This window comes from Symsagittifera roscoffensis, chromosome 3 (genome assembly GCF_963678635.1).
Source record: "Symsagittifera roscoffensis chromosome 3, txSymRosc1.1, whole genome shotgun sequence".
Lineage (NCBI taxonomy): Eukaryota > Metazoa > Xenacoelomorpha > Acoela > Convolutidae > Symsagittifera > Symsagittifera roscoffensis.
Genome location: NC_087064.1, coordinates 4,517,196 through 4,542,522, shown reverse-complemented (window position 1 = coordinate 4,542,522; position 25,327 = coordinate 4,517,196). Strand labels below are relative to the sequence as shown.

General features: G+C 35.2%; 1 protein-coding gene across 1 annotated transcript; it reads right to left on the bottom strand.

The window, feature by feature from the left end:
• Positions 1–1,053: 1,053 nt before the first annotated feature.
• LOC134842868 (uncharacterized) lies at positions 1,054–23,613 on the bottom strand. The gene is made up of 9 exons (XM_063859372.1): positions 23,337–23,613; positions 22,240–22,480; positions 20,435–20,596; positions 19,884–20,060; positions 19,257–19,401; positions 11,336–11,560; positions 8,754–9,054; positions 7,829–8,198; positions 1,054–1,666 (listed from the first exon to the last, which is right to left on the bottom strand). The coding sequence occupies exons 1-9, from the start codon at positions 23,491–23,493 to the stop codon at positions 1,213–1,215; spliced, it is 2,232 nt and encodes a 743-aa protein (XP_063715442.1). The 5' UTR covers positions 23,494–23,613; the 3' UTR covers positions 1,054–1,212.
• Between the last annotated feature and the right edge of the window lie 1,714 nt (positions 23,614–25,327).

Sequence of the window (25,327 nt, the reverse complement as noted above, 5' to 3'; positions counted from 1 at the left end):
ATTATAAAGAATTTTTTGGCCTGCTGAACAGAAAAACAGAAAAACCTGACCAGGGTTTGTTGCACTATTCGAGGATATTTGTGTCGAGATCTTTTCATCTGATTGCGGGCATGTATTACTACAGAAGAAGCAAAGATAGGACTTTGTACTTGTACAATTCATTTTTGAAGTTAGTTTTAGTTTTTTTTCGCGAAGAAATTTAAAGTATGTTTGATAAATACTAGTCGTGAATACTAGTATTACAGTATGAAGAAAACACCAATTCGTTCTATAAATTTTGTGCAAGTGCACAGACGTTTTGGAATCTATGGGCCACACTATGGCAATTGTATGACTAGCTGTTTTGTCAATCCGGAAAATTGACCTAATCTGCAGCTTTTGGAAAAAATTGCTCGAATGATACAACAAAAATTCCTTACCTATAAGCAAAACTAACATAATTTGCGGTATTTAAACTAAAAAAATTATGTTGAAAAAAGTTAAGATAATGGTTTAAAAACGGCACTTGAAAAAATTTAATAGAATTTTGCTTTCAGAGATCGAGTGCGAAAGTTTGAAACCTCCAAAACTTCTCTAGTTTTACAATTATGCGCAAATATCGAGCAGAAAACTGTTCCAATTGACCTGTTAAGCTACCTTTCTCAGAAGATGCAAAACTGTTTCAAAGCACCCAAAAAGTTCAAAATTTCATCGAAGCTCAAAGACTGTGACTTCTGCGGTGAAAATGATTGTCTGGTTTTCAAAACGTGTGGAATCTGTGACTATAACGTTTGTCATGTTTGTTTTGAGTTAAGCACAGGAAGTTGCATCAAATGTAAAATGGTTAAAACACTGCGAGAAACCAGCGAAGGGCAATGCAAAAAGTGCCGAAGATTTTTGGTGACGGACCAAGAGATGGTTAAGTGTCGCTCAAAATCGCGCAAGAAGGGCAACAAAAACTATCAAGTATTTTGTGACTCATGCTTCGATAAAAAACGATTTGTTAAAATATGATTTAATAAAATCTCAAAATTAAGTCTAAAAGCTTAAATCAATTTTGTTTTGATTGATGGCTTCAATGTAAGGAGTAACTTTCGGGGTTAGAAACAAAGAAACTAGAAGGATTTCGGTTGCCGAAAACCCTACTAAATTTTATTTAAAAATTTTTTGTGTACGTCAATTTAACCAATTTATAGGCGCACCGATCTGCGAACCTTAAAAAAATCAGTAAACTTAAAGTTCCGCAAAGGGATTGCGTAGTACTGGAACCCTTCCGTCAGCAAGCATTTCTTTTTCCTCTTTTTCGCCCAAATTGAACAAAAGCGCAGCTGCTAAACAGTTTATTTGACCTTTGCTCAAGCCAAAACTTTTGCCCAAGTCCATTTTTTCCCACTCTGAATCATTTACATTGAACCGATTGTCGATCAGTCGGGGGTACAACTTGGAAATTTCCATGTGTGCGTCCTTCTGCACGACTGCGATTCGTTTTTTATTCGTCGAAAACCGACAGTCGAGAAGACTTAAGTTGAGGAACGACAGACACTGCGCGTCGGATACGAATGCGTCGTCTAAAATGATGAGAATGACTTCAGACGATTCGATGATTCGGCTCAGCTCGTGTTCTTGGAAGTCGGGCTGACAGCTCATTTTTATCTCTGAGTTATTTCTGAACAATTTCCCTGCTAGCCTGAAATAACATAACTTACATTAGCAGAATATTGATTAAATTTAAAATAACAAAAAAACCCGAAGTCAAGATTTCTTTTTGCATACAAAAAATTTCGATTTCAAGTCTCAAAGTTTTAAATTTTTCGATAAACGCATTTTTATTCAAGGGTGGTTTTAAAGTAGTAATGGTAAGCCTATTAGTGTTTTTTACGAAGCCGATTTTCATCAGCACACAGTAAAAATTTTCAGTACGATCCTAACATTCCCATCTCATAATTTTTTTTTCATAAGTGAAGAAAAGTTGGAGTGTGTGAATTTCTCTAATTCAAATTGATCATGTTGTAAATCAATATTGCTGATACACTGATCAAAGAAAATCAAAACTCAAATTAAAAAGACAACCAAAACTATATGACGCTGAGAGATCTTCCCATTGAACTTATTGATGAAAAACTATCAGTTTTTGAACTGTTTTTCAGAACTTGACACTGAGGCAAAGTTGTACTTTGAAAAAAACACAACCAAAAAAACGGCAAGCGGGATCTCTTAAACGAATTAACGCGGATATAGATACAGCTAATCGAAATTACCAAATAGAAGCTAAGCTGCTTCAAGAAATTGAACACAAGAAGTTTACGTAGGTTAAAAACTTTTGAAACTAAAAAAAAACAAGACTGCTCGTATCAGGGCAAAGCCCTGAATTTTCTGACTGCCCTTTTCTGAAGGTCCATCGAGTAGTGTTTACTTTCTTTAGAAAAAATTGGAAGCATTTTCAAAAAAACTTCAGATTTTGTTTGTGAAAATCATCTTCCCACACGCAATGTAAGTACAAAATGATATTTTTCGCATTAGCAAAGATTTACATAGATCAAATATCATGCTTCATTTCAATTTGGAACAATTTAGAAAAACGCAGTGAATCTCCTCTTACTCATTAACAGCACAAAATATATAGCGCGTTAATTATCTAAAACTGGTCAAAATGGCACTCTTTAAACGCCCATAACTTTACGGTAAAATATCACAGGTGAAATTTTTTTTTTTTTTGCAAAACCAAAACTGCTCTTCTATACCTCATCCAAAAAATCGATAGTAGTGCTTAAAAGAAACTTAACTATTGCATTTCTCGAATGCGTTGGAACAAAGTTTTCTACTGCAAATACAAGCTCTGCGTTAAATTTGTTGTCAGGTTTTTCGTTTTCCCACAAATTTCAAGTTTTACAAAAAAAATCTATACACCGTTTTAAAACATTCTTCTAGAAGAATGGTAGAAAACACTGCAGATTTTAGTGTTTCAAAACTTTTTAACAAGGATAAAATTTTTATCCTGAAGCGGAAACAAGACTGCTCGTGTCAGAGTGAAGCCCTGAATCTTGCGACTGCCTTTCAAGGCCTATGAAGCAAAGTTTAATTTAAAAATATTGATGAGTTTTTCAAAAAAAAATATATAAAAGAATTGAAAAAATTTTAAAATTTTTTAAAAACTCATCCTACCACACGCCACATAAAAATCAAAGTGATGAAATTCAACCTTAGTAACATTGCATTTAGCTTATTTAAATAATTTGGGTTGATTGCTTCGACGCAATAAATTACCGCTTACTAAAAAAAAAAAAGACTGCTCGTATCAGGGCAAAGCCCTGAATTTTCTGACTGCCCTTTTCTGAAGGTCCATCGAGTAGTGTTTACTTTCTTTAGAAAAAATTGGAAGCATTTTCAAAAAAACTTCAGATTTTGTTTGTGAAAATCATCTTCCCACACGCAATGTAAGTACAAAATGATATTTTTCGCATTAGCAAAGATTTACATAGATCAAATAGCATGCTTCATTTCAATTTGGAACAATTTAGAAAAACGCAGTGAATCTCCTCTTACTCATTAACAGCACAAAATATATAGCGCGTTAATTATCTAAAACTGGTCAAAATGGCACTCTTTAAACGCCCATAACTTTACGGTAAAATATCACAGGTGAAATTTTTTTTTTTGCAAAATCAAAACTGCTCTTCTATACCTCATCCAAAAAATCGATAGTAGTGCTTAAAAGAAACTTAACTATTGCATTTCTCGAATGCGTTGGAACAAAGTTTTCTACTGCAAATACAAGCTCTGCGTTAAATTTGTTGTCAGGTTTTTCGTTTTCCCACAAATTTCAAGTTTTACAAAAAAAATCTATACACCGTTTTAAAACATTCTTCTAGAAGAATGGTAGAAAACACTGCAGATTTTAGTGTTTCAAAACTTTTTAACAAGGATAAAATTTTTATCCTGAAGCGGAAACAAGACTGCTCGTGTCAGAGTGAAGCCCTGAATCTTGCGACTGCCTTTCAAGGCCTATGAAGCAAAGTTTAATTTAAAAATATTGATGAGTTTTTCAAAAAAAAAATATATAAAAGAATTGAAAAAATTTTAAAATTTTTTAAAAACTAATCCTACCACACGCCACATAAAACTCAAAGTGATGAAATTCAACCTTAGTAACATTGCATTTAGCTTATTTAACTAATTTGGGTTGATTGCTTCGACGCAATAAATTACCGCTTACGCGTTAATAGCAATAATTATATCGCGCTTGAATTGTCCAAAATTCGCAATCTTTAAACCCTAAAGTTTTACAAAAATGATCACAGGGAAAATATCAACTTAGGACAACATCAACGTTTAGCTGATACAAAAAATAATAGTCAAAACTGGCAATTTAAAAATATCAAAATTTGTCTGGTGAAAAAAACACCGAGAACAAATATTCCGTCACTAAAAACTTTTTGATTTAAAATTTAAAAATTATCAAAAAAAACAAATAAGGCTAATCTTTTCTAATTTTTCTTCAATTTCCCTCTGGACCTTTATGTGAACTACAAAGGGCTGTCTTTAGTTTCTTGTATTCTAATAACATGACTTGCTTCAATTCCATTTGAAACGCATTAACCCGCCGCCTACGCGTGTTAAATTAACGCAAAATATCGCGCATTAATTCTTCAAAATTGGCCAAATTAGCAATTTTCAAATCTCCATAACTTTAAAAAAAGACCACAGGTAAAAAATTTTTCATATTTGAGCTCAGAAAACAATAGTTTTCAGATGGTGTAGAAAAAATTCGTTAAAAGGGCTTAGTTAAAAAGTCGAAAGTTCACTGAAAGAATTCGGCTTTTTCAGCAAAAGCCGGAATAACAATTTGAAAATGAGGCGAAGCAGCAAAATAAAGCCAAAATAAGCAGAACCAAAATGCAAAACGCAAGAAATTACAGAAAATTGCCTTGAAGGAAAATCACTATTTTTCAAACCTTTCGCCTAAATGGTTTGAAAAATACCATCAATTTCGTTTGCAGTTTTATTGTAGTATTGCACTCATAACGGGAAACACAATGATATCATTTTTTCATCAGCTAAACTTAATAAAAAAAATTCATATAAATGTCAATTTTTGTATTTGAAGCCAAGTTTTTCATTGCTGAGGGAAGTACTAATAAGTAAAGCTCATTGCATCTCAGTTGGATTTTTATGGTAAATTTTCTCAAATGGGTTAAAAACACAGAAGACTAAAATGTGTTTTTTAAAATGTAAATTTCCTCAGACACGATTTTACTTTCCAAACAGTTGCCGATGAGGCAGTGCATTTATGTCTGTTTATATTGTAAGACGGCAACCAAAAAAGGCATTAAATTTCTGTCTTTCTATAGATTTAAAAAATATGCTTTAAAACATCGGGGCTGCGGAGCAAAAAATTTGAAACTGCCTAAATTGCTGAATTCGGAAAAAATATATCTAAAAGCAAGCATATAACTATTGAAAACTTTGCGATCTGTTTTTTTTTCTAGTTTTTACTTTCAAACCCGTTTTTAGAGACAGTCGTACTAACTGATATAACCGGTCGCTAGCTGCCTTTTGCTCAAAACAATAACACTCTCGTTAATTTTGAAGCGTTCCCTTACTTCAAAGAAATATTCGTAATTTAAATCTAAATAGTTGAGTCTTAAGGCAAAATCTGCAGTATACCATTTACCATTTCTGAAAAAATATATAAATATTCAAGCAAATATGTTTCCCTTTTTTTAAAGTCAGAAAGTAATTTGGTCCCTTTATTCCTAGCACGGGATTTTCCGGCACACAACCAAGTCTTTGTTACCAAAACTAAATATTTTAAATATAATTTCAAAAGTCTCAAAAATCCATTTTTAAATTTTAATCCTGATGTTTTTATTTAAAGTTGATTTCTTGAAAAAACAAAATGAGAACTAAGTTGATGCTTATTGCAAACTTTTGATTGTAGAAGCCTGAAAAAGCCCTTTACAAGTACAAAAATTTCAAAAAGAGGAGCCAAATCTTAATTCTGATAGCGTAAAGGTTGAAAGCGGCAAAATCATACTGAGCAGATTAGGTTCATTAAACGTGAAATAAAAATTTTTTGTGTTATATGCTGTTTAGTTAACTACGACAAATTATTATTTCGTTGGGATTTCAAAAATAGGTTTTACTGAAAGATAAACGAATAACAATTTCTTTTAATTAGTTTTCTAATAACCTCGAAAAGAATATAAGCAAAATTAACATATGTAAATTAAAAGCATACTTTTATCCCCAGAAAAACTCGTCATCACTTTCGAGATATTTGGAAAAAAACGAGAAAAAAGGAAACTGATAGGTGTTTTCATTGCATTCTTCGACACACTAAATTGTTATTTCTGATAGCGAAAAGGTTGAAAGCGGCAAGAAAAAGTGCAGATTAGATTCATAAGACATGAAATAGAAATTTTGGATCAACCGTTCAATCTTCGCCCCATAAGTGACCTACCGCAGAATTTCCTCCCCAAGCATGTAATCATTTCGAAAAAAACACTCTCTAAAAATTGTACATTTCAAACAAACGCGCAAAATAAGTGGCTTTTTACATCATTTATGCTAGATTACATTTGTATATGCTGGTAATTTCACAAATGAATGTTTTAATTCATTTTTCTGTAATAAAACCGTTAATTTTTAACTTATATGGGCTATGATATTGTTGGCTTATGAAATATTCATAATTTATCCCCTCTAGATCGATTAAAGAGGAAAATCGTACGGTTGATCCGATTATTTCTGTGATATAGGCTCTTCAGTTAACTACGACAAACTTTTTATTCCGCTGGGAGCTCGAAACTCAGTTTTAACTCTGAAAGAAAAACGAATAAAAATTTTTAAATTTAATTTAATGATATCCTGGAGCAGAATATAAGCAACCCTGAACATATCCAATTTAAAAGCATATTTTTCATCCCCAGAAAAACTCGTCATCACATCCAAAACTATTTGGAAAAAAAACGAGAAAAAATGAACCTGATAGGTGTTTGCATTGCATTCTACGACACACTAATTTTTTTCTTATAGCGAAACGGTTTAAAGCGGCAAAATCAGATTAAGCAGATTAGATTCATGAGACATGAAATAAAATTTTTTCGTGATATATGCTCTTCAGTTAACTACGATAAATTTTTATTACGCTGGGAGCTCAAAACTCAATTTTACTTCTGAAAGAAAAACTATTAACAATTTCTTTTTTATAAATTTTCTAATATCCTCGAGCAGAATATAATCAACGAAGCAACGTTCAACATATGTAAATTAAAAGCATTTTTTTCATCCCCAGAAAAACTCGTCATCACTTCCGAAACTATTTGGAAAAACACGAGAAAACTGAACCTGATAGTTGTTTTCATTGCATTATACGTTACACTTTTTTTTTCGATAATGAAAAAGCTCGTTGCCAAATTTTAGAGAAAATATAAGCAGCGCACTCGAAAAATGCTATTTTTTTGTTAAAGTTTTCCTAAAAGCGCCCAAAATTGGGGACAATCAGGGTATTGTTAAGGTTTTTGAGAGGGCGCGAAAAATCAACTTGGTCAACCTCAAAAAAGTCGACAAAATTCTTTGAAAATCCTCCGCCTCACGAAAATCCTAGATCCGTACCTGCTTTCACTATTAAAATAGTAGTAACTTTGTAACGGATGACCTTACCCCAATTGAAATAGCGGAAGGGGTAGTTAAAGAGATCCTTAAACCTTATTGAAATGAAATTCTTAGTACTGAGGCATATGGGAAAACATTAGAAAATTATCATTGATGTGCTTATTATTAATCGGAGATCCTAATTTCATTTTTATCCAGCGTTTTTTTAAGAACTACACCAAAAAAATTAACTTACAATTTGATAGCTTTGGTAAACTCTTCGCTTTTCGACGATGTCAAAACTGCCACGCTTCTGTACTTTGCTTTTATTTGATTTTTAGCGTCCGTTTTTCCTTTCAAACTTTTGTTGTCTTTGGTCCACTTGTCGACAAACTTTTTTCTAGAACTTTCCAGAATAGTTTCGAAGTTTCCCTCTTTCCTCCAGGAGAGACAACCAGCGAATAACGAGTCGTCAACCTTGACCTTTCCTTTCAAGAGGTCAAATGCAGTCTTGCAGTAGTCGGGAGCTTTGTGGCCAAGGGGAAAACTTTTCACTCTCTCGTATTCTGAAGGTATTTTCAGGGCCTCAGATGCTCTGAGAGGTATGAGATATTTTTTAGATTTGGCTGAAACACAGCACCTATTGAAATTGTATAACAAAAAGATAACTAACGTTCCGACTTCGAAAAAGCTTCAAGGATTTTTTAAAGCCGACAAAACTTAAGAACGGAAGGTTCGGCGAATGTAGGGTCAAAAAGCATCACGTTTAGATTTCAAAGGTTCCGAAGTCTTCAGAAACCCTAAATTGACTATATTTGGCTAAATTTTACGCGCCGTTTTTGTTGTTTTTGAGCTTTTTTGGATAGTCATGGCGTTTTTTGGCGTGCTCAAATTTGACCAAAAACGTTTTAAAAAACTTTTCTGTTCTTCAGCCCAATACATTCGTCGTAAAATAATACCATTTTCTGTTCTTCAGCCCAATACATTCGTCGTAAAATAATACCAAGTCGGGGAACTTAAAAAAAAATAAATTTTTGGAAATCAGAAATGAAACAGTAATCGCAACCCCAGCCCCCTGAACCCCCCCCCCCTCTTCACTTCATCTCCGACCCCCCCCCCCCACTGGTTGCTTCTCTCGAATCCTGTTAAGTATAAACAAACTTGCAATAATCATGCCATACCTGCCAAAACCGATGCTATAGCCAGGTGAAGCTCCTCTCTGCAAACAGCTGAATCAAAATACTCGTCCGAGAACACTGCAAATATGACTATGGATCTCTCCAGTGACTCATAAATGGCCTGCTGCCACTGGAACCCATGTTGCAGCTCCTCACTGTCCACGAACACCACCAGAGAATCATCCAGTTGCTCTCGGATAGTATCCATGACGTCTTTGTTTTTGTGGCAGTATGAAATGAAGACGTCGTAGTCTGGTACTGATGATGTTTTGGACGCATCTTTGGAGTCTAGGCCAGCTGTTACCTTCAATCAGAGATGACCATATAAGGAAAAAAAACATTTAAGCATGTTTTGTTCACAATTCTTAAAATAATAAATAGCCAAGTAATGCAAAGTACTTCATCTATTATTGTCTACGCATTACGGAAAACTTCGCGCCGAGAACGGTGAAAAAAGTTAAATTTTGACCCAAACCAGAATTTCAGCTTTGTTTCTGCTAACTATGATAAATGTTTTATTTGAAACTGTTCACTATTGCGCATAAAATAGTCAATGACAAGGCAAATAAGTTCATATAAAGCATGAAAACGACAAGATATTTGGACGAATTTTTTTCCTGGCTATCACAGGTATATAAACTACAATATGTTGAGGCAGTTGTGAAACTCTGCACTTTAAAGCCAACCATTTAAAAAATTGACAACCTGTGGGACCATCTTGTTGAAATAGCAAAATTTGAAAACTTACCAACAGAAAGTTACGCACAATAGATGTATTTCTCGACTCCTGCTCTAATTAAAACTCCCCGCTCCAAAATTTTAAAACCTGGCACCAAACTTCAACAATATTATGGCTCATAAAATATTCTCAATTGAATTGAGGCAAGCTTTTTGTTCAAAATAAAGTGTTAATATAGATGAGTAATTTATTACTTTGTACGAATCAATATGTAGAAGTTTTGCAAAATGAAAATTTTAAAATTTTTGTTTTTGCATTTCATCATTTGGAACAAAAAAAACTATTTCAGATTCATTCAAGGGCAGTCAAAAAATTCATGGATAAATGCTAAAAAAGAACTCGCGTGTCGGCATCTTGGCATAAATTGCAAAAAAATGATATAATTGAACGAAACAGATGAACTTTTTTCCGTTATAACCCTTCTCCCCCTTATTTTGCAATTGCTGACACATAAACTTCCTTCGGTAAAAAACTCTTTTGCTTTGAAAAAAATAGATGGTTTAAATGTTGAAAAGAATTTAAAATGAAAAACAATTATAAATTATAACGCGAAAGCGCCAATGAAGAAATTATTAGCTTCAGAAGCAGTTTTCGCAATTTTTGAAGTTAAGATTATATTAGAATCCAAAATTTCGACTCAAAAATAATTTATTTTTGGCTCGAATGGTTTGATCTAAAATATCTCAAAAATTGCTGGACAAACTTTGCATAATTAAGGCCGAAACGATCATCTTACTAAACTTTCCCAAAAACAATGAAGAAACTTGTTATCTCGAATTAAAAGGCGTATCTCTTAAAGCTCTTAAGATAACTTTTACCTGATAGCTTTTTTGACCCAATCAGATTTGAGTATTGACAAAATGGACTGTTTACTGATCTGTCTGATTAGGCAGTTGTCTACTTACACGCCGCGCCCACTGTTCAAAACAATTCAATTAACGGGATAAATAAAGTGCGATAAAATTCGTCGGTACGGGACGACCAGATCAGCAAATCAAATATGCACTATTCAACTACGTAATTACATTATTTGTTAACTGAGATTTTTACAGCATCACAAATTTTTTTTTCTCAAGCAAAAGTGTAATCGAGCAAAATTGCTCGTATCAGGGCAAAGACTTGAAAGTTTTGACTACCTGCTAAAGTCTATGGAGCATTATTAACATGAAAACTTAAAGAAAGTAAAATAAAATGAAAAAAAAAAAAATTTTAAATATGAGATTTTTCGTAAAAATCATCCCCCCACACGCCATATAAAGTACAAAGTGATTGATTTCACTCCTAGTAACAAATCAATTACGACAAATGAGCTTCATTCAAACAATGTGGAACGATTTCCAAGACAGAATAAATCTCCGCTTTCGTCTTACTAAAACGAGAAATATATCGGGCGTTTATTGTTCTAAATTGGCCGAAGTGGCAATCCTTAAACCCCCATAACTTTAGGAAAAATAATTACCGGTGATTAGGCTTAGGATAACAATACTTTTAGAATGGTATACATTTAAAAAATTCATCAAAAATGGCTAGTTGAAAATTCGAAATTTGTCTGAAGAAAAAAAAACACCCTGAGCACACACAAATATTCCGTTACTTTCGTTACGAAAGTCGGAACAATATTTCCTATTTGAATTGATGTGAGCCAGTTGCTTTTTTGATACATGACCAGACGCAATTTTTATCACTTCGTACATTTACATAGCGGATAGGGGATAGCGTTAAGAAACCAAAAATTTTCAAACGTTTCACGTCTTTCTCAAAAATTTTTCAAAACTAAGAGCCTTTTCATCGACATTAAAAGACAATCAGTAGGAACAATCGGGGCTTCGCCGTAAATTGTACTAACTTTTAACTGTTGTGGCATCTTCGACTCTGCAACCAGTGAATTGTAGATCTGTTTAACTGCCTTTGCCATTTTGTCCATGTCGTATTTGTGGCAATTGAACCATTGGATTGACTTCATGTAGTTCGGCAGAGGAGTGCTTTCGTCTAAGAATAGCGGAGCTAGAAGAGATCCCACAGAGTTGTTGAGACAGTATGAAATATTGAACTGTTCAATGCACTCATCCGCCTGAAAAAACAGCCTCAATTTAAAAAAAAATGGTACCCTTTTTGAAATTTCAGAGGAATAATTTAGTCGCTAAACTACTTTAAATGTAATTCTGAAGTCAGAGCGACAAAACGTAATCTATTAAAAAATAGTTTTAAGTGAGAATTTTTTTGAAAAACTGCTCAATAACGGCTGGGCAAAAATTGTACTCGCATTTTATGATTGGTTTTCAACTTTAATTGATCTCCGTTATTTTAAGTCTGCAACATTCACACAAAAAGGCCTAAAAGAAATAATTCAGGAACCAAATAATGCCCTCCGATAGTTTTACAGGGTAGGCATTACAGCTTGATTCTGATTATCGGTAAAAAGTCAGCAAGTGAGAATTGAGAACGATTCTTACGAAAAAAGGGAGCTTTCAACTTAACACTTTCCTTCACAATTTAACTCTTGACAATTCATCTTTTATTTTACAATCCAACCGCAAAATGTCAAAACTTAACGCCAAAACATATATACTTTTTTTAAAATTATAAAGTGCATTTAAGGTGTCTGTACATTTAAGTTAGGAAAAAGGTGTTTGTAGCGAGGTTACAAAAACAAGCTTGGCATCAAAATTTATGGCCTTTAGGCCGGGGAGTATAGTTTAATTTTATCCTAAGCCCGATTATTTTATGTTGTTGTGATTCTTACCATTTGTTTTATTTCACTAATTACTTTAAAGTATCTTAACTGGTTAATCTTGATTTGACCTTGCTATCTTCATTCTCTCCGACGGAGAGAATGACCGCTCACTTTTTAATGTTTTAACTTAGAGATTAATTCAATTTTTAAACATATCTTATTTGTAACTAAGTAGAATTAACCGTAACAAAGGAACATTTTATCATGGCGCAGTCAAACAGCAACGAATCAAACGTGAGAGGTATACCTTCATTTTGGCAGAACCACACAGTGGACCCACCAATTCCTTGGGAAGAGTGGAGCGATCTATTCCAGCTAGCGATAATCGCAAAAGAGAATATCGACATCGAAAATCTCTTGAATCCAACGGAACGATATCACCCACCTCCCCCAACATTGGAAAATCCACCGGAAAACGAATCCGACGCTCAAAAAACATCACGCATCGAGAGGAATATCCAAGAACAAAAGAGATTCGATGATGAAGAAATGGCCTCAATAAATTTAGAAACCAAGAAATTCAACGGTATGAGACTGGAAGAGGCGGACAAAAAACTAAGATCCATACTTTATCTAGCTCTTGGAAACGAAGGAAAGAAAATATTCGGCCAGAAGTTCACAAGAGTCAAAGTTCTACAAATTTCTTTCAAAGAATTTTGGGACAATTTGTCCACAGCTTTTGTGAGAAAAACAAACATAACCTTCGAAAGACACAAACTCTTAAACAGAAAACAGAGGGACAGAGAATCATTAGAACAATTCTGGGGGGCACTGGCTGAAATGGCAAAACGATGTAACATTCCCACAGGAGAAGACGAATGGATTGGAGATATTTTTATTAAAAACATGAAGAATTCAGATATCCAACGGAAACTTCTCACGGAAACCTTACCGCCACTAGAAGCCTTAAACGTAGCCCTGATTGATGAAAAAGGAATTACAAACCACATAAAGATGACGAGTACTTTTAAATCCAGCGGATATTCTTCCAACAAATCTTTTAATCATTTTAATGTAAAAAGAGAACCCACCCTAAACATCGAAAGAAACAACACATGTATGAAATGCCGCGGAAGTTTTACAAAAGGACATCTAGCGGTTTGCCCTGCTAAAGATACAACATGTACGACTTGTAAATATCGAGGACATTTTACTAGACTTTGTAAATCACGCCGTAAAAATGTAAATATTGTGGGTAGCCAAATTGTAAATAATACGGATCATCATTATCCTTCGGAACAACCAGATGTACATATTGACCACGCTAATAGAGAATGCTGTGGAGTAATAAATGCATGGTCAGAGTCTGGACAAAGCGATAACGACGATTACTCAGTATTAAACGTAACAACTATCTACGATGATCAAGGAAAGGAGATGAAGAAACTACTAAATATCGGCTTAGGAAATGAAAACCAAGTAATTCTGAACATACAGGTGGATTCAGCAAGCCCTGTGAGCTTCCTTAAACAGAATGTGTTACACGAGTTGAGACTACGAGACCCCTACGTGAAAATATATCCAGTGGATAAAGCTACCAAGGAACTCTATTGTGGATTTACGAACAATGCAATAAATATCATTGGAAAAGTAATTGTCCCAATTTTCTCAAATGGATGGTCCCACAAGGAATGCCACTTCTTTCTAACTCAAGGTCATGAAAGAAACATCTTGGGAAACGACAATTTACCAAAAGTCGGAATCGAAGTTTCACAAAAACAATACGCAACACTCACCAACAAGAGAACTTGTAAGTTTATCAATTCCGTTACTTCACTTGACATAGATAATGAAATAGAAATGATTGGAAAAACCTTCAAACAACTATTCCTTCGGATTGGAAAAATAAAGAATCAAACAAAAATAACACATTTTCATGAACCAATTCAACTAAAAGGCAGGAGGGTCCCTTTACACTTACTAGACTCAGTAAAAACAGAATTATACAGGCTTAAATCCGAAGGACACATCAAAAAATTAGAAAACTGTGACGAGGACAGATTTATTAGTCCGATAGTTATTACTTGTAAAAAAGACAAATCGATAAAGCTAGCCCTTGATTCAAAATTCATCAACAAACAAATATACAAGAACAAATATCAGATGCCTAATATACACGAATTAGTTGATAACGTGGCGGCTCAAATTTCGGACAATTCCGCCGGAGAAGTATGGTTTACAAACCTAGACCTAAAGAACGCATATAGTCAACACGCACTGGACAATTTTACTAGCAGCCAATGCAACTTTAGTCTAGTCGGCGGAGATATAACAGGCACTTATCAATTTTTAACGGGTTTTTACGGACTCGGCGATATGCCAAACGAGTTTCAGAGAGTCATGGACTCAACTTTGGGAAACATTCCTTTTACAAATTGCTACCTCGACGATATATTAGTCGCTTCCAAAGGAAGTTTTAACGATCACAAGAAAATCGTTTATAAAATTTTATCAACGTTAGACACTTACAATTTCGCAGTTAAATGGTCGAAGTGCAAATTCTTCCAAAAAGAAATTGAATGGCTCGGTTTTAAAATATCGAAATCCGGAATCGCCCCATTATTCGATAAAACCAAGGCAATCAAAGATATTCCAACCCCAAAGAATCTAAAAGAATTAAGATCATTCTTCGGGTCAACTAATCAGTACATTAAATTTGTACCAAATCTAGCATCCCTCGGAAGCCCGCTTAGACCTCTTTTAAACAAGAAGTCAATTTTCCTTTGGAATGAAAATCACTCAAAAGCTTTTGTCAAGATTAAATCTGAAATAGTAAATCTTACCGAAAACACTCATTTCGACGTAAAAAAGCCCACGAGAGTAAAAACAGATGCTTCACATAATGGATTAGGTGCATCCCTTGAACAACTTCATGAGAAAGTTTGGAAAACAGTGTCATTTGCTTCAAGATTTTTAAATCCGCACGAATCGAAATATTCAACAAACGAATTAGAGTTATTAGGAGTTGGATGGGCGGTTGAACATTACAAAAATTATCTCTATGGCTCCGAATTTGAAATTATCACCGACCACAAAGCTTTCCTTTCCGCTTTGTCACCAAATGACGGAAACAAAACATACCATAGCCGATTGACAAGATTGGTAGATCGTCTCCTACCATTCAATTTTACTATCAAACACTTAGCGTGAAAAGATATGGGTTTTACAGACCTAATTTCAAGAACTCCTTCGGGTAAAGCAATTCCCTCATCACACTACGACGAAGAATTTGTAGTTGCTACTACCAAAAAAATATATAGTGCACTCAATCCTTCGGATAATGAAAATCCATTACGTAATTCAATTAATTCGATTTCAGAAAATTCCCATTACATGAAATCACGAAATCACGTAATAATCACAGCATTGAATTTCGTCAGCTCTTCCATTTCAATCTGCAATCAAAAACATTATAGAACAGAACTTTGTAATTCTAAATGTATTCCTTCGGATTTCTCAAACACTGATTTTACTAAAATTATCCTATCAAATTCAGCCTTTATCTATTTTTTAATCCTTAACAGTAGCTTAATTAGTAATCCTTCGGATCTCAAATTTATAAATAGTGTAAATATGTCAAATAACCAAATTGTAGTAAGTCCTTCCACTTCCGGGAAACAGTTCTCTATCGATTTTCAAATTTTATCAGAACACAAGAAGTTAGTAACTAAATTCCGAGAAAATCTCAAGTTACCCGAAAGACCTTTGGATTTAAATACATTATTCAATGCAAAATTGGTCGCTTTCTTAACGGAAGATGATGAATTATTAAACCCAATTGTTAAAGCTCTACAGAAAAAAGTAGATAACATCAATGCAAATTCCCGTTATCTACACCAATTTTCGAAAGAACTTCATGAATCCGACGGACTATTATATATGGATGGAAAACTAGTTATTCTGTTTACACTTAGAAACGCCGTTTTAAAAACATTACATGATTCTCACCCTGGCCAATTCGGTATGAAATACTTGGCACAATACATTTGGTGGCCACACATATATCGACAAATTTACTTCCACGGGATTAATTGCACACAATGCACGCAAACCGGTAAGAACATAAAAAGCATCATTCCAACTTCACAAATTAGTGAACTTCCCACCTTATTTGAACCTAATGAGGAAATAAATCTTGATTTTGCCGGCCCACTAGATAACAACTGGGGAAACAATAAATACATCTTATTGTGTATAGACCGTTTTTCAAAATTCCCTTCAGCAAAAATTACCTCTTCAACGTCATCAAACACAGTAATCGAATTTCTTCAAGATTAATTCTATCTCCATGGGATTCCAAAATCTATTCGGGTCGACCACGCATCCTGCTTTACTAGTCAGGATTTTAAATTATTTTGCAATTCTCTTAATATCAAACTAATATTCTGTACAGTTGGGGACCATCGTTCTAACGGTCTTGAAGAAAAACTTGTTCATACTGTAAAAATCAAATTATTAGCAATGTCACTGGATCAACAAAAACCCACATTACAAACCGCCATTTCGAAAATCATTTGGAATCTACGATCTTCCTTCCAATCTAAAATTAAATGCTCACCGTTCGAAATACACTTTAATAGAAAACCGAACACGATCTGGAAGCAATTGGCATCTAATAATTTATCCGGTGGATTTTTAGACAAAGGGAAGTCGATCTTAAGCAGAGAAAGGGCCCTCGACTGGAACGCTGACGATCGGGTAGAGGACGGATACAAAGACTCCCTCATACCGAAAAAGAACCAGTCACCATTGGAGAAAGGCTATGATTCAGACCTTCCCACTACTTCAAAACCTCAATCAGCCCGAGTGTCCTTAAACAGTCCGTTTAAAGGTAAATTACTACGGAAAACTAACAGAAGTATAAACGGAAATCCCTTCTATAAACAACTAGGTCAGAAAATAATAAACTCAACAAAATCCACGGTTGAATTATCCGACGGAAAAATTATTAGAAAATCGGACATCGCCATTTCAAAGTCTAAATCTTCTACAATTCGTTCATTCAAAGGAAATATCTCCTTTCCTTTTTTCTCTAACGGTGATTTACAAGTAGGTCCAAGAAAGTCATACAAATCGAAGACACAACAGACGCGGAAACCAGACACTAAGTCAGGAAGACAAGCAGTGTCGCTCATCCCGGTCACCACCAGATCTAGAGGAACGAACCAGCCTTCAAAATCCAACAAATCGAAGAAGAACCAAAATAAAGCCTCGACGTCGAATACTGGATACCTAGCAGGTGACGAATCAATGTTTATTCCGTCGGATACGTCGGACATTAGCGATTGGGAATGGATTGCGGGAGGTTTCCCATGTAGAGAAATGATAAGAAAACGCTTCATTTCAGATAACGACAATTTAAAAAAAGAACCTACCTCATCATTAGACCCTAAAACATATCAAACTAATATAAAACCTGAGATTTTAGACGAACAATCTCAACCCTCGGACACAGCGGAATGCCCAATTAGTATAAAACCAGCACTTCAAACTACCTCACATCCACCTGACGAACCTTCTACGGCTACGACAACGGAGCCGCCAAAGATTCCTTCGGATTGGACAAAACCATTGGTGGGAGAAAAACCGGTCGATTTCCCAGTTTTCGAAATAGAGGACTCCTCAGACGAAATTGGAACCAGCGAGGATAGACATCCTAAGGAAACTAATACCACCGGTAACGAACTTATTTTAAGACGTTCAAGCCGAAATGTTGGCCCCCCTAAACTCTATGGTAAGCGATATTTCATAGATATTATAGATGAGCTAGAAAACCAACCAGGCTCCGCTATTAATCCTATATCTCTGGACGAGGATGACAGCTCGAGCTCCCCCACACAAACTTTCAGAGAGAATCCCTTGGATAATCAGACCAACATTTGCAACACACTACCGGAAGACAGTACACCGGACCTAGCTTACACCCAATCTCCTGATCGATTCTCCATCGCCTCTACTGACGATTCTCTGAGAGATGCCGTGAACTGTTTTGAAAATTACATCGACTTAGATAGTGAAATTTTCAACGCCGAGCTGGAAAAATTTATGGAAGGGGACAGCTAAACTCAATCAAATTTTAAAACTCACATTTAGTCATTTATAATCTGTACAGTATTTTGTCTAAAGCGCAATTAGAGCTTACTTAGCTGTAACTACGGATTACAATCCGCCGGATTTAGGAAATTTATTATCCTCTATAATTTAGTCATTCCTTTGGAGCATCAAAATGACATTTGTTATACTGTGCAGTATTTAAAATTTCATTTTGTCGGACTTCTCGAGAGGGAGAAAAAGGGATTGATAACATGTTAGGTATCATGGCGCTTAGTAACTTAAATTTTTTCCCACTAAGGGGAATGTTGTGATTCTTACCATTTGTTTTATTTCACTAATTACTTTAAAGTATCTTAACTGGTTAATCTTGATTTGACCTTGCTATCTTCATTCTCTCCGACGGAGAGAATGACCGCTCACTTTTTAATGTTTTAACTTAGAGATTAATTCACTTTTTAAACATATCTTATTTGTAACTAAGTAGAATTAACCGTAACAAAGGAACATTTTATCAACTGTTATAAGGCCAAAAAGTCAAATTGTTAAATGAGCTTTTCTTTTAAATGAAAGCCCAGTTTTATTTCGCTGAAACTAATTTCAACCGATCAGATCCGAGCCTTATGATCCTTATATTTTTAATACATTATTAAGATATTTTCGACCCAGTTTTTAAAACATTCATAAGATAATGTTTGGGCTGCGAAACAAAAAGACCCCCAAACTTGACCTTGAGTTCAGACTGACCTTGTGTAATTTTGACCTTGAGTTCAGACTGACCTTGTATAAGTTTGACCTTGAGTTCAGACTGACCTTGTGTAAGTTTGACCTTGAGTTCAGACTGAGCTTGTGTAAGTTTGACCTTGAGTTCAGACTGACCTTGTGTGTAAGTTTGACCTTGAGTTCAGACTAACCTTGTGTGTAAGTTTGACCTTGAGTTCAGACTGAGCTTGTGTAAGTTTGACCTTGAGTTCAGACTGACCTTGAGGTATAGAGGACTGAGGAAATGGACTACTTTTCGGGAGGCCTTCACGTTCTCGTACATTTTGCTCTGCCAGCTGGACTCTTCCGACATAGTTTCCCTCTCGTCGTAGAAGCGAACCGACGAAGCCTGGCTCTTCATCACTCTAGAACAGTCACGTGACTGTTAACCGAGGGCCACGCAACAGAAGTAGCCCAGCCAAAAAAAATCGATAACCAAAAAATGCATCAGAAATACTTAATAACCCCCCCTCCCCGCTATGTTATCTACTGAAGAGTTTCCACCCCTCAAAAATAAAACAGTTAGCTAGCGCTTGAGCTTTCTGTTGATAATTCAACTTTTTCTGCATACTGATTGGCCGAGTTTTCCTCAGCGCTTATTGAAAAGTATAATGAAAGCACTTGGGGCTGAAAAAAATCTTTTAAAAGGACGAACCATTTTGCACTGCACCATCTTTTCAACGATAATACTAGGGTTATTGTCACATCAATGCTGGTTAAAAAAAGGTAAAGATGTCAATTCAGAGATAGGAACATTTGATCTTAGTCAAAGATTTGTCGAAGACCATAATTGGTATAAAATACACGATTTTTTGCCTGACGTGATACTAAAAAAAAGTAAGATTACTTGCTGAACTGTTTGGCGAAGGTGTCGTCTTGGCCACTGTACGACATGTAGAAATCGAAGGAGTAGCCTTGGTCACTGGCCTTGTCGTGTTTCTTCGCAAGTTCATTTATGGGTCCCTTCAGACTGTCAAAACACTTCATTTGACCCGCGTATTGTTTCTTCGCTTCGTCAGCTGACCTAAATTGAAGATAAATTGAGAGTTTCGGTTTTAATTTGAACAAAAGACAGTATCGAATTTAGAAAAATGACAACCCTTGGTACTTTTTTTCGACATTCATTTTTGATCGACCATTCCTTATACTTTTTTGAAGCCGCCTTCGGCGCAATTACCGACATGCACTAAATTTGACGAGAAATTTTGGGTAAAAAAAAGGCTATTTTTGGGCAAAAACTTTCCAAAATTTGTCTAGAAAACAACATTGAATTTTTTAGAACGTCCGTTTTTTAAACCGACCGAAATGTTTTCCCGAGCCCTCACCATTTTACAACATTCAAATTGACCCAATTTTAACCCTCTTAAAGCCGATGAAGTTTTGTGAGCTTGAAGTTACCCTTTGGTGAAGAGAACAATGGTGAATGTCTCGATAGGGAGTCCCGCGAGCATCCAATTAGCACACCCATTCACCATCGCAGTCAACATCATGTTCTTGTTATGGCCACTGTCGCCTGTCTTCAGAAGAGACGAGACCACTCTCAAGTCACTCCCCAGATTGCTGCAAATAAATAAACAAAACAATAATAAACTATAATTAATAACAAACTAATAACAAACTAACAAATACGGGGTTTAGGAAATTAGACGACAAGCAAATTAGACGATCAGAAAATAACGGAATTTAGACAATAACTTGCGTGAAATTCGCGAAATTTGTTTACAGATTAAAATTATCTTTTGGCTGAGTAAAGACTGGTTGTCCAATTTAGACAATAACTTGCGTGCAAATTGCGTGAATCTTGTTTACAGACTTAAATTAACTTTTGGCTGAGTAAATACTTGTTGTCCGTAAATTCCGTTTATTTACGGTCATCTAAATTGTTTGTCGTCTAATTTCCTAGGCCCCACTTATACTATTTACTATACTAAACGAGGGCTAGGAAATTAGACGACAAGCAAATTAGACGTGACCAACAAAAACGAAGTTAGGCGTTAAATTATTTTTGCAAAACTAGAATTTTAGACGGAAAGCAAAGGGCTAACAAAACTTATTGCTTAAAACAACTTTTCATAAATAGAAAAAATATTATATGATCCTATTGCCTATCAAAATATTTATCTCAATTGTTTTATAAAATGTTAATTTCAAGATTATAAAACATTTTTGAAATGCATAAGTTATACAATTGCGGCATGTGAAAAATGCGGAATGTGAAAACTGCGGCATGTAAAAAGTTGATTTGCATTTAAGAAAGCTGAACGAAAGTTAATTGTAGTCGGTAAACAAATTTCAGACATGAACAATACAATTACGTCTTATTTCCCATATTTGTAATTTTGCATCGACGTCTAAATTCGTTTTTGTTGATCACGTCTAATTTGCTTTTCGTCTAATTTCCTAGGCCCCATACTAAACTAGGCTACTGCAATAGCGTCCATAAAAATGCATTATTTACCACAAAAACCTGAAACAGGTCCACACACACAAACACACACACAATTAAGGATAGTTCACCTTAACTGAACTATAAGTAAATTTTTCCATTTTTTCTCTAGATTTTTGCAAATACAAAATTATTTCTTGTAAACTCAGAGACTCAGAGAAGGAAAAAACGGCAAAACATACTACGTCAAGAAAAGAATAACTTGAGGGAAGTAATTTGCGCTACTTTTGCGCGAACCAAAACAGATATGTTGCGACTTCGCGCTATACTCTTGCAGGAGTATGGAATTTCGGTCGCAGAAAATCCATTTCGGCGACCCAATTCGGTCGCAACATAAGTCGTGGACCTCCTACCGGGCTGCCATGAGTGATGGTGGATGAGTACGAGCTCCTTTGTGACCTCTAGCGTCACTTCTACCACCAAAAACAGCCTGACCGATTTCGGCTGCAAAAATGGTACCACGTGAAAGCTTTAGACGCAAAAAAAATATCTTCATCCGCAAAAAAATGACTTCGCTCAACAAAATACAAAATAACTCAGTCTGGAATGTGGGGATATAAGAGAAACCAACCATTACGAAGCCAAACTATGCACTGGATATAGGCGAACAATTTTGTGTCTGTATGTTCCTCTGTGCTTAGACAGGCTGGATAGCCGGTCATGGAGCAAATCACAGAAGCCACGATTATTAATTTGTTCTAATTCTAATTCGATATTCTAATTAGTTTCCTTATGACTTTTACTTCAAGCTACAAACCTGATTGTAGTCAGTCCTCTGAACATAGTTCCGACTTCCTGTGGTACAGAGCCCCCGGGTCTTCCCGGAATCACTGGATTCTCGAAACACATCAGACGTTTGAACGGACAGCCTTTCAGACCCGGCACCATTTCGGTCATGGGCTTGGAATACCAGCAGTAGAAGTGCGACCTCAAATCCTCCATTTTGGACTGAGCCAGTTTTCTCACGTTTATTCCCTGTTTGCTCAGAGCTCCAACAACTAGAGCAGATATTTCATTTATTTCATTTCATATATCTCATTTATTCTTCCGCCCAACTAAATTATGAATTTATTCAAGGAATTTTCAGTTGCACCCCTCCCCCACCCCCTTGAATGGTTGTTTCCTCATCTCACAGATGGAAAGCGTGAAAGTAAAGTATTTTTTTTTGCTAACGCCATTACTGCTTTTTTTGCCCAGGGGAAAAAACCAGTCTAGTTCGATACAAAAAAAAATTCGAATTATACAACTGAGATTGCATTTTGACAATTTTGAGCTAAACTAAACTGGGACTATACGACATAAAACAAGGCACAAAACCGCTTATAGCTAATTTAGATGACGTCCCTATCATTTTTTGGTGCATCGTATTAGAGTTTTGTAACCGGTAATAATATCGCCAATCCAGGTTCGTTATTAAAATTTTAACTTATTTTTTTATCATTTAGGGAGATAGAGCCATCAAACAAAACAAAACATAAAACAAGAGACACCGAGGACTTTAATTTACTTTTTTTACTTTCTTGAGGTCGCGACAACACTTAAAATGAATTAAATTATTTAAATGATCAAAAAATGTTCGAGACCTTAAGTATGAAAAAAGACGCTATTAGGTCAAAATGTTTTGCAACACTGCAAATTTTGATTATTTGAGCCAAAAATGACCATCTGGTTTTGTTAGGAGGTCATGATTCACATGAAGTTCCCCACCCATCCCACTTACAATATCTAATTAGGTCCTTGACATTGAGAATTGACGTGTAATTCAAAAATAAAGGTTTTTATTGCAGTTTTACCATTTTTTTGGTGGAATTACTAGTTACAAATATTAGCTTGAGTACAACTTAAGAAGAATACCCGAAGTCGGCGTGGGCGAGTAATCGTTCGGAAAAGCCGAGATGAGAAGAAAGTCCGTGTTCCATTCCGGCGGAATTTTCGACAAATCTCCCGCGCAGAGCCGAATCGTTTTTGTTTTTTCTCCGTTTTTCAGCGCAATGCTGTCCAGTATATTCATGTTGACTTCAAATAGCTTGTGATGATGAATTTGGTAGCTTTTAATTTTCGTTCTTTATTTGCAGAGGTAGTATTGCTGCTATACAAAATTGAGATGTTATTTTCTCAACGGTATAAAACAAGCAATGGTATAAAATTAGGCGAACTTAGCTTAACGCGCACGTTTACTCAAAAATGCCATTCAAACGTTCAACGGGCATGATGCTATAGAAGAATTCTGATTTTTCTCAATGGTACGAAGAAGCAATGAATGCGGCGCATAAGAGCAGAATGGTTCGAGAGCAGAATGGGTCCAAGAGCAGAAAAACAGAAAAAAAAGTCACTATAATAAGCTAATCGGTAAAACAAGTATTAGAATTGTCAATATTACCCATGAAACGAATATATTGAGCATAAATTGAATAACTTGATCAAATTTTTTTGAAGTTCAGTAAAAAAAACTTGCTAGAATTACTCAGTTAAGGATGTATATTTTATTGATGTCTTTGGTAGTATTGTGGATTCTACTAATTGTTCAAATCGATTAGCCCGTATAGATCAAAATTTGTCGATTTTTATGCTCATTGACTGGCCGATTTTTCTGCTCATTGACTGGCCACTTTTTCTAACAGACTCCTACTGCGCTCTGTTGACAAACACGCAAAGCAATGACTCGACTGTTTGATCCAATATTTTGTTTTTAGGCTATTTGAGCTCTTAACAATTATTGTTCCGACTTTCGATACGAAAGTAACGGAATATTTGTGCTCGGGTGGGTTTTTTTTTCTTCAGACAAATTTCGACTTTTTAACTAGTCATTTTTGACAAAATTTTTTATATCATTCAAAAGGTATTCTTGTCCTGAGCTTCAATTTGAAAAGATATTTCACCTGTGATCATTTTTTGTAAAGTTATGGGGGTCTAAAGATTGCCATTTTGGCAAATTTGGGATATGTTTCGCGCTAGTAACGCTTAAGCGGAGATTTAATCCGTCTTGAAATCGTTCCAAATTGGTTGAAAGAAGCTTATTAGCCATAATTGATTTGTTACAATGAGCGAAATCTATTCTTTTAAACTTTATATGGCGTGTGGGGGTATAATTTCATAAAAAATTTCCAATTTTAGAAAAAAAAATTTCGTTTTTATTTCATTACATTTAGTTTTTTTTATGCTACTACTGCTCGATAAAACTAAAAAGGCAGCCGGAAAATTCAGGGCTTCGCCCTGTTACGAGCAGTCTTGTTTGTTTTTAGGCTGTTTGAGCTCTTAACGATTATTTTTTATTTTTTAATTAGTGCTGGATGATATGAAATTTAACTGAGATGCGCGTATTCCCGTATAATTCAAAAAATTTTGATATTTTTCTGTGCTCTTAAACCCTTTCTACTTTTACACCACTCTTTTCCTCGTCTGGTAACCGCAAACGACTTATAGCGTCCAGATGAGCTTAGCTCAGCGCAAATTTTAGCATTTTAATCTAGATACATGACAAGAAGTATACAAGCTTTATTATAGACGTGTCATCAAGTAGAAAAATCATATAACAACCAATCAAATCGAGATACGAAAAACAAACGTACACAGAAATAATTACTTTTTGTTTCTTCGACTTTTGATGAAATTGACGAATAAACATGAGTGGCTTTTTTAATCATGCCAATTCACCAAAATAACATTTCCAGGGCTCAAATCCCCTGGATCTTAGGGCACCCACAGCTATATTAACCTTACGCTACGGTGGCTTTGGAGGGAAGTCTGTATTTTGACAACCGCCTATTCAGACTCGTCAGTAAGCAGACAAACACCATATTAACCAATCAGAATCGAGATGAGAAAGCAAGTTTACGAAATAAATA